The 16874-nt window shown below is 42.1% G+C and overlaps 2 protein-coding genes across 3 annotated transcripts; one reads left to right on the top strand and one right to left on the bottom strand.

Annotated features, from left to right (window-relative positions):
• Window positions 1-29: 29 nt before the first annotated feature.
• LOC119722298 (60S ribosomal protein L10-like) lies at window positions 30-5541 on the top strand. Of its 2 annotated transcripts, none has more exons than XM_038192341.1 (6): window positions 30-54; window positions 421-459; window positions 1771-1829; window positions 2590-2836; window positions 4386-4548; window positions 5090-5541. In XM_038192341.1, exons 2-6 carry the CDS (start codon window positions 437-439, stop codon window positions 5240-5242), a joined length of 645 nt encoding a protein of 214 aa, XP_038048269.1. In that variant the 5' UTR covers window positions 30-54; window positions 421-436; the 3' UTR covers window positions 5243-5541. The 2 variants fall into 2 exon arrangements, with proteins under 2 accessions (XP_038048269.1, XP_038048268.1); XM_038192340.1 differs by lacking the exon at window positions 30-54 and adding an exon at window positions 168-259.
• Window positions 5542-7739: 2198 nt separating this feature from the next.
• On the bottom strand, window positions 7740-16609 carry LOC119722249 (titin homolog). Its single transcript, XM_038192288.1, has 10 exons — window positions 16380-16609; window positions 15272-15373; window positions 14675-14760; window positions 13866-13925; window positions 12833-13007; window positions 12490-12713; window positions 11689-11839; window positions 11103-11229; window positions 8739-10680; window positions 7740-8531 (listed from the first exon to the last, which is right to left on the bottom strand). Exons 2-10 carry the CDS (start codon window positions 15345-15347, stop codon window positions 7740-7742), a joined length of 3633 nt encoding a protein of 1210 aa, XP_038048216.1. The 5' UTR covers window positions 15348-15373; window positions 16380-16609.
• Between the last annotated feature and the right edge of the window lie 265 nt (window positions 16610-16874).

Genomic DNA, 16874 nt, shown 5'->3' with positions numbered 1-16874 from the left:
AATAATCTTCAACAGTAATATTCAGATACAAAAATCTTATTCTTCATGTTCTTTGTAAGTTGTGGACAATACAGAGTCTAGAGTATTCTATATGAGTCTGTTCAGAATCAATACAAATTGATTTGAGATAAATTTAAAAATCACTGAAGGTAGATTTTCTATCCAAATGACTGCGACTCGACTAAACTCTATGACTAAACTGGTGGCAACTTTATGTAGCGCCCTCTATCGGCCTCTTTTGCCCTTGATTCACGGAAAGGTGAGATCGATGTAAAAAAAATCTTCAAAAAATCCTGCGTCATCGTCATTTCACAACCACCCGTACGGTTATTATTGTCGGATTGTTAATAACAGATAACGAGAAAATACTTTGGTTATATTTAAATATCAATTGGTGTTCTCATTTTTGTTTATTTTCAGCCTTAAAACAGGCAAGATGGGGCGACGACCAGCAAGATGGTGAGTTGATATGATCAACATGAAAATGTTATGGGGCCCGGGGGTGGACATTGCGATTGTGTGACGACGGGCCCAAGTTATGACGATCGTGAAGTGTAGGGCCCCTGTTTTGTTTGATCAAATTAGAGTCAATAATGTTTTTTATTGCTCAAAAATCACCTTTACTTGTCTATCAAAAGCAGACTATTCTCAATTCTAACATGTCTAACATTGTCTAAGGACACCCGTTTTGCAATTTTGAATAGTCTTTTTTTTTATTTTGCCTTATTTTGGTAGAAATCACGATTTTTTTGCGCGGTTTGGGCACAATTGCAGAATTCCCCGCCACTCGATCTATGATTCCAAGTGCGTAGCCAGAGATTTAGGGGTGTATTTCCATGATTTCCGAGTGGCGGGGTATTCTGCAATCAGGCAATTACTCTTTGGTTTGTGCCTTGTGATGCAGTGCACCGTCCGTGCTCGCGTTACATCGCGCGGTGATCGCCATCTTTATTTTCGTCCCAATTTCGGGTTGCGTGTTGTCGCCGCGCTGTCATCATCATTTTACCCAAAAATTTCCCTAAAAAAATCAAAACCCTGCCCTCTATCTATGACATACCTGTTTATTGAGAATGTCGCCAACTAGTTTGGTCGGTCTGATAATTTTAAAGTGGATTTTGTTCCCTTATACTTGTTAAAGTTATACTAGGAACCGGGCCCTACACTACACGATCGCCCAAGGTTTAGTTTATTGGACTCGCCCAAGTAGTTTAGCGATATTTAAAACCAACACGAGTTTCATGGATAGAGGTCAGCAGTGGTCAGGGTTTTGATTTTTTGACCGGAGATGAAACTTGTCCGATTTTAATTGGAAAACCGACCATTTTAGCATGCCATGTTTAACCGATAGTTTTGAGTTTAACTTTTCCATCAAAATTTCCTGTTTTTCTTCGAATTGTCCCACAAATTTTTTTTGGGGGGGAGGCCATATCATATTATATTGAGAGTGAGTTAAAATCTTCATATTTGGAACTTAAAAATTGACGTTGCAAATTATTTAATAGGCTTCCACCAGTCTGCTCTGATGAAAACTTTAAAATTTGTGATTAAACATAAATTAGTCTGATGTTTTAAGCCACATTTAAAAAAAAAAAACGTAAGTGAGGCTGTAACGTTAGTGAATCAATAGTCTGGCACCACCCATTCAACACTTCACAATTTATGAAATACATTCAGGGAACCCGACAAAAATGGCCAACCTCATTTCATTTCTTCGTTTTTTTTTATAACAGTTGTAATCAGTAAGTCAATGTCATTTGTCTTTTGTTGCAGTTATCGCTACTGCAAGAACAAGCCATACCCAAAGTCAAGGTTTTGCCGTGGTGTCCCAGGTAGGTTTATTTTTTATCATCTGGTCAGTCAGTTATTTGGTTGCATTTTTAATTTGGTTGAATGAAAATCGCTTAGTAAAAGCTTCCTGTCAGAAGGTGCAAGAATGTATGTCTATAACATTTGAGCAGATTCGCTGATTAATTATGCAAGGCAACTGCATCTTGACCTCTAGATTTTGACCAATCAGCGGGCGCTTTCTATATTAGTCTTCAGTCATTCACTGTTTTCGCGTCATAGACATGGATACAAAAATACCCTAGACACAGCAACAAAGGCTGGGGTCACTCAGCCTGGCAGCTGTTGTATTGCAAAACACTGCATTCGAATTGACCAATCACACGATTAGTCCTGATTTGGGAATGAAACGACGTGACGATTGAGTAAAGTCGACTCCGATTGGCTGAGGCGCGAGATCGCTTAAATCTGCATGCTTTGACATATCAGACGTTATACAGGAGACTTAGCTCTGTGGATAACAGGTGATACTCAGACTACAAGAATGTGTGTCCTAAAATAAATTTTATCAAAAAAAATTTAACCCATGGAAATATTTAACAAGGAAGTGAAATGACTTAAGATGAACCTTTTGGGCCCCCCCCCCCCCCCCCAAAAAGCTGTGTTCCCAGTAAGCGAACCTAAATTTTTGGGGTACAAAAATAAAGCATTTTTCGCATCGCTGTGATGGATTCTGATGGACTTGGGAAGGCTCATATGGTTAATTATTAAAAAGAAATAATAATCATATTTTATTTGGTTCAGACTCCAAGCTGCGCATCTATGACTTGGGCCGCAAGAAGGCTCGCGTGGACGACTTCCCCCTGTGCATCCACCTGGTCTCTGGCGAGTTTGAGCAGCTCTCATCGGAGGCCCTGGAGGCTGGCCGCATCTGCGCCAACAAGTACATGGTCAAGCACTGCGGCAAGGACTCCTTCCACATCCGGATCCGTCTGCACCCGTTCCACGTCGTGCGCATCAACAAAATGTTGTCGTGTGCTGGGGCCGATAGGTAAGTCTCACGATCCGTTGGAAATTTTTTCACAGTTCAACCCCTTATGGCTCTCTTTGGCATTTATGCTAGGTGGCAGCCTGAATCCTTCAAACTCCAACAATTGCAGGCAACCCACAGAACAATCTTGGCACTTCATCAAAATGAGTACGGCAAGCCTGGATCCAAGTTGGTACATCAAGCCCTATTTTACCCCAATCCTCCAAAATCTAGGTGGCAGCCTGAATCCTTCAAAATCCAACAATTTGCAGGCAACCCCATACAAAAATCTTTGCACTTCATCAAAATGAGTACGCCAAGCCTGGAACCAAATTGGTACATCAAGCCCTAATTAACCCCAATACTCCAATATCAACTATGCGCTTTTGTAGGATATTGGTGGATTGAGGCTCTATGCTTGTTTACTGCTGGTTGGGTTTTTTTTGGATGATGCATTGTGTCGAGTTCTTAAGCTGTATCTTGCGTTGTTTATGCTTAGCCGTGCAAACATTTAGGCATACATTGTGCTGCATATATACGGCACTGCTGCTGGATATCATCGGAAATGCTGCATTATTACAGCAGTGATTGTTGGAGGATTTTGAAGGGGCGAGGCAGTGGTCACCCCTCCACCGAACAAAATGAAGAAAGAACGGATGATGTGGAAGATTGAGACTGTATCCAATGTTTACATGGCGGTAGCTGGAGAATTTTGAAAGAAAAAAGGCTTAGGATTAGGACCGAAGTAACAGTGGCTGGGCTATACATCAAATGCATTGCTCAGCTGATGCTCACACTAAAACAGTACAGGATTGTGAATGTTCAGAAAAAAAAAAATGTGCATACTTTGTGCCATACACGAGCTAACCAAAACGCTCATGTCTCCCTCCCACTGAGATCTCAGGAATGGTCAAGAAGCTGAGTCCGTTGGTGCAGCTGGGGTAAGGGAAGAATGCCAGATTAAACAAGTGGTAATGCGAGGTACAACCCCGAGGGCCGAGGTACACTGTAAAACCTCGAGGTAAACCTGGGGTTACCACGTGTTTAATTTCGCATTCTCTCCTTAACCCTAACCCTCCAGGGTATGTTTGCTAGAACCCTGCCAAACCTAGCGACATGCAAGACTTGACTAAGTGACATGCCTGCCAAATGTAGCGAGATCCATCCGGGGGAAAAAGTCTCGGGGCCACACTGCCTCCGAGTCCGTGGTCACTGCACGCAGCAGGATACAACTGTGGCATTGTTCAATGGGACTTAGCTCTCATTGTTTCTCAGAGCTGGCCATTCATGCAGTGGTGTTGGTCAAGCCCGGTTCATACTTCACGCGAAAGCTTGTGCGAAGCGAAATTCATGTCGTCAACAATGGTGGACGCGCTCCGAATGTATTGTTGACGCCACGAATTTCGCTTCGCTTTCGCTTTAGCTTTCACGTGAAGTATGAACCGGACTGAATGCATAAAAGTGCACCAGTTCTTTTCCACCTGATGCGCACTGTGTTGCGTCTGGCAGGATTAGGGTTAACATTCACTGTAAATAAAGCAGCTTTCCATTCCGATCCTGCTTCCCACAGGCTCCAGACTGGAATGAGGGGAGCCTTTGGCAAGCCTCAGGGCACCGTGGCCCGCGTCCGCATCGGCCAGACTATCCTGTCCATCCGCACCAAGGACAGCAACAAGGCCTCTGCCATTGAGGCCTTCCGCCGAGCCAAGTTCAAGTTCCCAGGTAGACAGAAGGTAAGATTCCAGAGTATGTTGCAAAGAGCAAACAAGGATTTTCCTCTGATTTAAAAGGTAAACAAAGGCAAGAGGTACATGCAATACTTCGGTTTCGAGTATTAGTGACAAATAGTTCAGTTTGTGTTTCTGATGGATGCGGCATCCCCAGTTTAAAATTTTGACATATGGTTTGTACCTGAAGACACAGTAATTGGCTTGTATTTGATGTTCTGAAATAAATATTAAAAACCTGTTTATAATCTATTTTGAAAAAGTTCCACCTATCTCTTGCCTTGGTTCTGGTCCTATCTAAATCATGGGCATTTCCTTTACCCCAAAAAACTGAAAGTACATGAAATAACAGATGGAGAACATTTACTAATAAGGAAATTTTCCCCGGTTTTCCAAAGAATTTTGTTACTATAAATTATGTGCGTGCAGAGCACGTGACGACTTAAATTTAACTATAATAGGTTTTTTGTCCAAGTAAATGTCACCCACTCTCAACCATCCTAAATGCTCAGTACACAATAAGGTGATGGACTATTCTCTTCAACAGATCTTCATCTCCGAGAAATGGGGTTTCACCAAGTACACCCGGGAGAAGTTCGAGGAGCTGCGCAGCGAAGGTCGCTTCATCCCAGACGGCGTCGGCGTGCAGTACCTGCCCAACTACGGTCCTCTCGCACGCTGGAAGCAGTACCAGTCATAAAAACACAGAGTTGCCAGGCACTAAAGAGGGTGCGGCGACGCCCACAATTTCCTGAACCCGGCTTTAGCACCTTCCTTCAAAAACATCCGTTTTGGTGGACTTGGTCAAAGAATTGATGTGCCAGACTTGTCTGGTGGGAGTCGACCATTTTTTTTGGTTGTCACACATTTATTCGACTAAATTTGTTTTGGGTGGACGTCTCATTGCCAAAATAATGAAAGTTGTTTAGAAATGCATCAGAAAGAAAAATCTTTATGTTCGTGAACAGAATAAAGACCTAAGTGGAACTCAAGCTTGAACTTGCCTTGCAGTGGTTTATTTATGTGTGAATGTAGCCCATTAAGTGAGTCACAGCCAATGTCCTCAGGTCGATGACAGGCATGCAACTGGGAATTAAGGGGGGGGGGAGGAAATTCCAAACCGCACAAGACTTCTTACAGCATTTTTCAATTTGTAATGGCATTCATGAGAAGTAAAAACGAAGAAATCAGCAGATCCGAGGAAAAGTTGCATGCCTGTGACGAGTCAACTTGAAAGCAAACTTTGTCTGAAAACTTGAAACATAGCTGCCGTTAGTAACAATTCTGTCTTGTGTCCGTACTCGTGCACTCTGTTGTACTTCCTGTAAAAGTGATTGCAAATAACGCAGCAATTTGCACAAAATCTCTTGAAAATCATAATACAGAAAGAATCACCAAACGATAAATGTAGTTTGTTGGCATTTTAATTCCTCTGAAGCAAACTTGGAGATGATTTTAGCAGAATTATGAAAACGGTGGAATTAAGCAGAAAATTAAAAAATACACAAGCTGTTGAATACATGTACATTCTTTTTCACCATTCTAAGCATGTTGCTTCTAAAAAATGATTTTCACTGTTATGCGACTGACAATTTAAATTGCATATGTAAACTGCATATTTTGGGGCGATTCCCTCGGCAATTGGACTACATGTACTTGAAGCAAAAGGCCGCTTAGTTTAAAATCCTAAAAATCTGGCGAGTTTGAGCGAAAAATCTAAATACAATGCACGTGTACATTTTGCGTTTACAAAGACAATTTGGAAAAAAGACATTATTGGCAAACCAGTGTGGCAGGAAAAATATCACAATACATCGCAAAATGATATATTGCCCAATATAGCACCATCATTTCAGTATGCATGTAGGCGTAGTACTGGTCAGTAAAAGTCACTCAAACATTTTAGTATTAAGCCTTTTTCTTGTTAAAAATTACTCCATCAAAATCAGTAACTCACACTATTGCAAGCTTCTTTAAGATAATTGATTGCACCATTAAAGTAACTGCACTTTCCCAAATTTCTGAGGGAAAACAATCAGAATACATAAACATGAATACTATAAGAACATCTAAAGATGCATAAAAATGTATATAATTGAAGCAAAGGCAACATGTCTTGCAGATGATAAATTGATGCAGATCTTACAGCGAGACTTTCTTCCCAGCAACGAAATAGCATCGTAAATGGCAAAACTAGCATGAGCATGTGTTTACATAAAATTCTGAGCGGATCCGGATATTTAGTGGGAAGAAAAATGATCAAAAACAAAATCCAAAACATACGACTAGATATTTCGGAGAAGAATACAATTGTACTCTATTGTTTGAACATTCTAAATACATGCAGTTTTAAAGGGAATATACATCATTTGGTTTTGCTGTAATTGTCAGATATGGATGGAATTGGGGGGTTGGAAATATATAGCAAATATAGTTACACTGACTTTTTTGAGGTTTTGGGTTCGAAAATGCTATAAAAACCAAGAAAAACAATCATTTTCATGTAGTCTGGTTCCCTGACTCCATTTAAGAAGAAACAGAGCAGTTTACATATATTGGGGAATTGTAAAGTCAGGGAACCAGTCTAGCTGGCTTGTACCCGTTCATAGGTGTGTAATCGATTGCAAACAAGTGCGATGGTCAACTGGGGCCAGTATTTGAAAAAAAAGCCAGTTTTTTCCAACGCTGATCGGCCGATCAGCGTTGGAAATTGATACAAAAATAAAACTTTTCTTGAAAATGACAGTATATCAGGTGCCATGATTCTACAGGATGCTTTACACTGTCATTCACTAACAGTCCAGCAAGGTATTTCAAAATGATTTGATAGTTTTATTTTTTGATGTTTGCAAATGTTGTATTTCCCTTTAACAACATGAAGGAATTGAACATTTTACACTCACCACCAGAGGTTACTCTAACATTTCAAGAACATGGATTGCAAATATTAATATTCAAATTCTATGGCAGCCAAAAAATTTGGAGCTTTTGCTCCTAGAGTAGGTTTCCCTTAAGCCTTTTATAAATGATAATAGTAAATCATGTGAAATTGTGCAAGTGGTTAACTTTGGTATATTACATAATCCTTTTGATTCAAGTAACCAAAGTCATTCTTTGGTTATTTGGTCCATTGATTTTACGATTTGTACTCTGTCTTGCTGTTGTCAACATCTTCAGGAGCATCTGATGCAAATTTCTCATTGCTGACTGGCTTGCCCCTCTCCATCTTCAACTTTGACTGAGACGTCTTCCTCAGTAAGGACAGTCTTCTCTGATGTGCCCGCAGGAACTTCCGTAGACCCTTCCTCTGGCTTCTCCGTAGGCGTGTCAGCATCGGGCATCCCAGATGAATCTTCTGCTGCTGCAGTATCTTCGGTAGGTTTCTCCTCTACTTGACCATCTGATAAATCTTCCCCACCTGTGGATGTTTCAGGAGCCAACTGTGGCTTTTCTTTGGTTGCCAACTGTGACGCATCCTCTTTGAACTCCAGCACCTCATCTGCTGTATCCTCATTCTTTGCTTTTGGTTCAGATGTCTCGTCAATTTCAGGGGTTGCCTCAGCAAACGGTTCCCCCTTGGGTTGGTCTTCCATCTGCTTATTTTCTGAGGATACTGAACAGGCTGTAGAGGCATCATCCTTCACATCCCTTTCTTCTGATTCCTGACCTCTGGGCTTCTTTATAGCTGTCCCGAGACTTTCAGTTGGCTTTAGGTCCTCGGATGTCTGGTCAATTTCAGAACCTGCCCGTGCTGAAGTTTCCTTGTCAGGTTGCTCTTCCACCTGCTTATCTGAAGATGCCGCAACAGCTGTAGCCTCATTTGCTGCCGCATCTGTCACGCCCCTTTCTTCTGATTTCCGACCACTGGGTCCTCTTGATGTTTGGAGACTTTCAGCAGGTACCTCCGCAGCTGCCTTTAGGTCCTCAGATGTCTGGTCAATTTCAGAACCTGCCCTTGCTGAAGCTTCCTCGTCAGGTTGCTCTTCCACCTGCATAGTTAAAGATGCCGCAACAGCTGTTTCCTCATTTGCTGCATCATCTGTCACACCCCTTTCTTCTGATTTTCGACCACTAGGTTCTTGTGATGTTTGGAGACTTTCAGCAGGTACCTCCGCATCTGCCTTTAGGTCCTCAGATGTCTGGTCAATTTCAAAACCTGCCCTTGCTGAAGCTTCCTCGTCAGGTTGCTCTTCCACCTGCTTACTATCCGAAGATGCTGCAACAGCTGTTTCCTCATTTGCTGCATCATCTGTCACGCCCCTTTCTTCTGATTTCTGACCACTTGGTTCTCTTGATGTCTGGAGACCTTCTGTAGGTACCTCCGCATCTGCCTTTGGTGATTCAGCTGTCTGTTCGATTTCAGGAGCTGCCTCTGCTGAAGCTTCCTCGTCAGGTTGCTCTTCCACCTGCTCAGTTAAAGATGCTGCAACAGCTGTTTCCTCATTTGCTGCATCATCTGTCACACCCCTTTCTTCTGATTTTCGACCACTAGGTTCTTTTGATGTTTGGAGACTTTCAGCAGGTACCTCCGCATCTGCCTTTAGGTCCTCAGATGTCTGGTCAATTTCAGAACCTGCCCTTGCTGAAGCTTCCTCGTCAGGTTGCTCTTCCACCTGCTTACTATCCGAAGATGCTGCAACAGCTGTTTCCTCATTTGCTGCATCATCTGTCACGCCCCTTTCTTCTGATTTCTGACCACTTGGTTCTCTTGATGTCTGGAGACCTTCTGTAGGTACCTCCGCATCTGCCTTTGGTGATTCAGCTGTCTGTTCGATTTCAGGAGCTGCCTCTGCTGAAGCTTCCTCGTCAGGTTGCTCTTCCACCTTCTCCGTTAAAGATGCCGCAACAGCTGTTTCCTCATTTGCTGCATCATCTGTCACACCCCTTTCTTCTGATTTTCGACCACTAGGTTCTTTTGATGTTTGGAGACTTTCAGCAGGTACCTCCGCATCTGCCTTTAGGTCCTCAGATGTCTGGTCAATTTCAGAACCTGCCCTTGCTGAAGCTTCCTCGTCAGGTTGCTCTTCCACCTGCTTACTATCCGAAGATGCTGCAACAGCTGTTTCCTCATTTGCTGCATCATCTGTCACGCCCCTTTCTTCTGATTTCTGACCACTTGGTTCTCTTGATGTCTGGAGACCTTCTGTAGGTACCTCCGCATCTGCCTTTGGTGATTCAGCTGTCTGTTCGATTTCAGGAGCTGCCTCTGCTGAAGCTTCCTCGTCAGGTTGCTCTTCCACCTGCTCAGTTATAGATGCCGCAACAGCTGTTTCCTCATTTGCTGCATCATCTGTCACACCCCTTTCATCTGATTTTCGACCACTAGGTTCTTGTGATGTTTGGAGACTTTCAGCAGGTACCTTCGCATCTGCCTTTAGGTCCTCAGATGCCTTTAGGTCCTCAGATGTCTCGGGTTGCCCTTCCATCTGCTTAATTTCTGCGGATGCTGCACCAGCTGTTCCCTCTTTAGAAGCATCGTCTATCTCCTTTGCTTGTGGTTCTTTTGATGTATTTAAACTTTCACTAGGTACCTCTGCATCTGCCTTTGGATCTTCAGATGTCTGGCCAGTTTCAGAAGACTCTTTGGATGGTTCTTCCTCAATTTGCTCAGGTGGACTGTCCTTTAACATACTTTCTTCTGATTCCTGCCTGCTTGTTTCTTCTGTCTTTACTTCTTTGGTGGGTACTTCTGCAAATGATGATTCTTTCTCTGGGTGCTCTTCTATCTGCTTCTTGTCGTAGGATGTCTCGCATTCCTTTTCGGCATCTCTGGGTGCAACTTCAGGCATCTTTTCTTCTGCACTGGCTGCACTTGAATCTTGTGGTGCCTTCGGCTTCTCAGAGGCTTCTTCTGCAGCTCCAGGGGAAGACTCTATCTCTGGTTGCTCCTCATCCTGCTTTCTCTCTAAAGATGCCTTTCCTCCTTTGGATTGGTCTCCCATCTGTTTGTCATCTGATCTCCCGTCTCTCTTCCCTGGATCATCTACAATCCTCTCTTCGACTGTCCTTGTGTCCTTGGGAATGATCAGCAGATCTGGCCTTGCTGAAGGGAAGGCTTCTTTGAGCACATCATCAGAGATGAACTGATTGAGACATCGAAGACTGTAACTCCAAAGGTCCTCCTGTTTTTTGCCATCCCTAAAGAAGAAAATTAAACCCAAGGACCCTTGAGTCTGAAATCAAAGGACCCTTATTAAAATATGATTCATTAGCTGGAAATCAAAGGTCTCTTCAGTAAAAGTCAAAACCTCATCATAGGACCCGGTCAGAGGGCTGGCCCTTCAGAAATTAAAAGATCATTGAATCAATGGACATAATAAAAATCAAGTTTGATAAAAAAAATAATAAAGGGAGCCTCGAATCAGAATCATCACAGGACCCCAGCGTCCAAATTCACATGCAGCAAATTTAGGACTACTTAAGAATCGAACTTGATGTTTTCACATTTCCTCTGAAATTTCTTGCCTGGAACTTTTTTTTCTTCTAAAAAACATCTAATAGTTTTTCCAATTTTCTATATGTGTGTGATCAGTTAAATGTGCATTTTCTCAAAGCCTTACCAACAGAAGCTTGCAGGGTTAGCAGGTCGACAATTCTTCAGGTACACTGCAGTTTTCCCACGAAGGCTTGGATCGACACAGGCCACGACACTTGTAGCAGCCCCCTGTTTCGGAGTACGTATCATACCTTTGGAAAAACACAAAGCATTCAATCATTTCAATTTTCATTAAGTCTGAAATGCAACTTACAAAGTTAAATTTTAGTCTTTGCACCCTTATTATAATTATGAAAGTCTCTAAAAACTAATTGGACCTGAAATTGAAACAGTACAGTATGAAGATCAGTGGATGATTGCCAAATGCATGTCAAATGACCAAAAAAGTTTATGCACTTCACTGGTTAACACATTTGCTCTTTTCACACTTCCACCATGGGCATGCAGAGCCTCGATCTGGCAACTTTACACAATGACTATAGCCGGTTCAGTGATTCCCGTGTCGGGGTTCAGATCACTGAACGGGCTATTTTTATTGTGTAAAGTTGCCAGATCGAGGCTGTGCATGCCCAATGGCGGAGCTTGAAAAGAGCGAATTGGCCAGGCAATGATAATATTAAATTTTCAAATGCACCAAGAAGTGTACTCACCAAATTTTTTATAAGCTCCAACGTAAAAGCTCATCAGTTTCCAATCACTGAAGTTATTCATAATATTCGTGTCCACAAATCCAGGATCAGTAGAGAAAGTGCTCACTCCAGTCCCTTCCAGTCTCCGAGCGAGAAAGTGTGCTGCCATGACCTTTTCAGGATATAACAAATCCAGAAATAAAATTCTCTTCCGACTTTGGATGAGGAACGAGCAGCTCAATACAGACTCAATGCATGATCATGAGATTACATTTTGTGAAAACTTTTTCTGAGCCCCGTGGGACACACTGAATGTGTGTACTGCATCACGCGCATAAAACTGCCAAATATCCATTGTCTCCCTCATACTCTCTCTCATCAGCGATACTTGTCGAGGCGCTTGCCAGCAACCTGGCTGAAAAAATTATACATAGCATTAATTATCTGAACCAACAAGTATCTTGAGTTAATCACTGACGACTTATACATTGTACACGCTCAGACTCTTACTAGGGGTAGACCGAAGGTGGCACTGAAGGGGGATGAACAGTGTTATACATGTATTTGCCAGACAGTGTCCTTTCCATCTGCTTTGAATAGCGCCCCCTGTGGTAAGATGGTAAATAGCTTCCCCCTCCCCCTCTCTCCCATTGCTTTTTAGAGTATAGGTGGCAGCGGGTGACTATCCGGCTACCTTCCATCACGATAGTCGGTCGGCAATTTCGTTGTCACATCCCCCATTTCAATATGGTCTGGCGACGTCATGTGTTTACTGGACTAGATCACCGACTTCATTCAATTCCTGAATTAAAAGAATCTCACCATGTAAGCCTTGGATGAGGCGTAGGCTGTATACCGACTGAAGGATTTTCGGCCCTGCATGTTGTCCAGGTCTAGTTTCCCACTACTATGCGCCTCTGATGACAGGAGAACAATGCGGGAGTCGGGGGCACCAGCCCGCAGCAGCGGCATGAGATGCAGCACAATGAGGAGCTGTGACAGGTAGTTGACTTGGAATTGCGACTCGTATTTATCCTCTGTGTATTCTATGAAAGAAATCCAACGAAAGAACCCTTTTGAACACGACAACTAGTGGAGCAAATTGAGACTTTCGATAGCAGTCCTTTCAAGCGCCATGTATAGGTCATGATGCCGGAGTCCTTACCTTGTTTGGCAAAGGCAATGCCAGCATTGCAGACCAAGATATTAAGGTACTGCATCCTCTCCTTGGTCTTCTGAATGAAGTCCATGGTGGATTGCAACGAGGCCAGATCCACTTTGATGTACTCCACATTCAGTGGCTTGATCTCAACTTCTTCACTAGTGGATGGAGATGACGCCTGGCCAGTGGCATTCATGGACAATTGTAATAAGAAAAACATTTGATTTAGGAAAATCAAAAGGGTTTAATCAGTCACAAATATTTGTAGGCCTACTGGCCCTTCCAAACTTTCCAACATCAACAGATCATCAGAAACTATAACCTCCGCTTCCACAAAAAGTCACTAACAAGTGAAGTCAGTCTCGTGTTAGTTAACACATGGTTCATTCGGCCCATTTTTGTCTCTGGTTCCCTGGTATGAAAAAGATTGATAGAAAAAACTTCATTCTGCAACATAATTATGAAATATCAGAAACAACTTAATAGTCCAGATAAGCAGCAAGATTCTTTACAGCCTTTAGAAAAAAGGCACTGCACGGACATTATATCCAAGCTTGGATGATCTTCCATTAGGAAGTGATTGACATCACACTTGCCTCATCACATACTCCAGTACTAATTTAGCCATTCAACATGGATGGCCAGTACAAACCCAAACTACCTCGACTAGAGCTCCCTGGGTCACAACAGACAATGGTCCTTCTAACCCTGAAGCAAGTCACAGTGTGGAACACATTATCCCACTCGATCATTTTTGCAATACACCATGTATCTACATCCAGTTTCCTCTCCATGAACGGTCAGATAAACGGTTTATCTAAACATGCCACCCTTATCAAGCCTACTCCTACAAGGAAGTTTGTTGAGAGGTTTACAGAGCGCTTCAACTACGCCAAGCTTCCCTACTGAAAGGCACCCCATGTCGTGACAAAAAAAACACTTGAAAAAGCCCCACTAAGACTTTTACTTCATATCAGGTAAAACCATTTTGGCCATATCAGACAAATTGTCACCATTCAAAAAAGGGTTAGTTTACCTGCCCATGACTCTTCTGCAGCATTTCATCTCGATGTTCTGTCTGCATTCGCTCGATTGCCTAAATGACCAAAAACCTGAGTCATCAATGCGTCAAAAAAAATCACTTAGAATATACATTGTATACCTAAAGTGGGCGTTCTTGGCGCTCCTAAAAAGTGCAATTTCTTTTCTTTTTTTAATTGTTTGTGACATAATCTCAGCTGCTTTTTGCCAAGTAATGAAATAAACTAAGATCTGTGTTTGTAATATATTTTAATTACTGCGTTAAAGAGATATATGTCAGGGGCTTATTCTTATTGGCCAAACTACTACTAAATATCTACCACCCTTAACCCAAGGGCGTAAATCCCGGCAGAAGATGGGATCGAGGATATACCCCCCCCCTTTTTTTTTTTACTAGGGGAGGATGGCCCCTGGATCATTCCCCACCCCCACCCGCCCCCGTTTAAAAATCTTAACATGCAATTTCAAAATTTGAAATAAATATATTCCTTTGTTGACAAATCGCTGCTTTTCATTGTTCACCAGAAATGCCGATTTTAATGTCATCTCGTAACTTTCATATAGTAAGAATGTATTACATCAAGTTCAGAAAACCGAAGAGTGCAAAAGTTAGGAAAGGACCATTTTGAGCTAGCACACAAGTCTGCATATTAAGAAACCCCACTTTCGAACTTCCCGGCTGGACATTTTAAGATCCATCAAATCCACTCGTGAGCTCATATGATACTTGAAAACAGCTACAAGTTTCGTGGTTAAGTGGACCACACATTATTTTACCGATTTACTCCCCGAAACCACACTCACCGCTTTAGCTTTGTCCTCTGAGCGACTTGTAATGCACACTCTTGCTCCCATCTTCGCAATGGACTTTGCCGTTTCATATCCAATCCCTGCATCAAAGGAATTGATAAGTGAGGTATTATAGAGAAAAGGATCTTCCAAGGACGAACAATATGAAGAAAACATAGTTGTTATTGTACTCTGAAGGTAGAAACAATGAAACCAATCCAAAGACTTGAACTTGAAGTTGCGTAAACACTTAAGATTTATTATAAAATGAATAAGTATCAAAATTTAAGATTACATTTTAGATGAATAATTGAATTAAATAATGATTTGTCCTTCTTACAGTCTCCTAGACCTTTTAAACCCACCATGAGGTTTTGGAGGATTATGCTGCATTTTGAACCAAGTCTTTCTCACTTTGATCACTTTCCACGGAGCATGAGGGATTTAAATTCTGTAGGATCCTGGTGGTTCATTGTGTAAGATTCATGTGGTTTGTGTAGGAATCTATCTGGTAAGTTGTGTAGGATTCTGGAAACTATACCCCCTCAAAAAAAGTTAAATTTTGCAAGAATGCTAAGGGATTTAGTGAAATTTGAAAAGAAAAAAATTTACCAGTGTTTCCACCTGTGACCATCACCAGCTTCTCCGGGGGAAGCTCCACAGACGGATGTTCTAATTTATTCCCCATCTTCAACCTTTCAGTCTAACCTTAACCTGTCAGGCCAAAAAGAATGCAAACAATATAATCTGTTCTCGACCGAAAATTATGTACTGAACTTTGTACTTCCAGCTACAGCATGCTTATATTTCAACTTGACTTGTATATATTGCCTGGGGGACGGGAGTGTCTCCTCTGCGTCCTTGGATCACCCAAGCGCATGCTCCTAATTTGTAACGTCCCTTTTCTCATCAAGATTGATAATGCTAGTAATAAGCTAAAAAAAAAAAGGAATTAAGTTTTATGAAGATACGTTAACATAACTGGCTCTGCAAATTATTATCTGTAGGCCTATGGTAGAATATTATGTCAGTCGCATCACCAAGTCCATCAGAATGTTGTGGACAGTTGCGACACCACAGAGTTGTGTGCACCAAGTCACAGACGATATCTGACACTTCCTAGCGTGGCAAAACTATACTTCATGGTGCACCCAACTAATAAATTGGGCACAGGCAATTTATCCCACACAAATTCCAGTGGTGTAATGCTATAGAATATGGCGGAAAGGGGCCTCCGCCCCCACCCCGAACTTTGCAAAAAGGCGCAAAATATTGTTTTGTATTGTGACAAAGTGCCTCGACCCCCTGCACTACATGTACAAATCCCCAATCAATGTCAATTTTCAACACAATATACACATTGCAAAGATTTCCATACCTGGATATTAACTGTGCACAAACCCTATATGAGGCTGGTCTGAAACTGTCTAAGTGTTTTCTCAGTAAATGCTTCAACATTTTCCCTGGATGCATACGTGTAGTATCACTTTCTGATGGCTGATAGGTCACTGCAGGGAAAATTTAGTGATGGCCATGCAGGAATGGAAATCTATCCTACACATTTCTAATGTAAAAAATCCAGTTAGAAGTTCAAGCGCGCGATCAAACTTTAAGCATATGGCAACCCACATGGAAGCAGTATCCAATTATTGCCCTACCCCTGTCTCGACGACTAATTATTCCTGTCCAATTTAAGGCATGGCAATAAACTCACACTCACCATGAACTTCTCAATCCAGATGGGCGTGGTTGAGGCTGGGAATTATTTCTGGCCGGGCTCAGTTGGCCATGTATAATAGTCAATGAATGATAGACGTAGGCCTACGTGTACTAAACTGTCTACACCCACTGCAATCAGTGTACCATCAGTATCTGGCAATGATGATTTATATTGCGATGTCGACTGATCAAAGTTCACTTGAAGTGTTGCCAAAAATGTTGCCTTGTGTTTTATAGCTCCATGCGCATGCCAGAACGAACTATGTTCATCAACAGTAGATATGGAGCTTCGCGCGCGGGTGCAGGGGAGATCTCTAGATCTAGAGAGAGACACATAGCGTGCGGAGTCCATGCAAAGAGAGGAGCCAACATCAAGAACCAAATTTTCGGGTGGGGGAATAAGCGTACTTGTAAAAAAATAATGTAGAATTACATTGAGATTTTAACTACATCGTATTCCTGATTTCAAGTGGCAACATCCACCTACAATAAGACT

The sequence above is a fragment of the Patiria miniata genome, unplaced genomic scaffold (genome assembly GCF_015706575.1).
Source record: "Patiria miniata isolate m_02_andy unplaced genomic scaffold, ASM1570657v1 HiC_scaffold_15, whole genome shotgun sequence".
Lineage (NCBI taxonomy): Eukaryota > Metazoa > Echinodermata > Asteroidea > Valvatida > Asterinidae > Patiria > Patiria miniata.
Note: the sequence above shows the minus strand (reverse complement) of the source record. Positions and strands in the feature narration are given on the sequence as shown.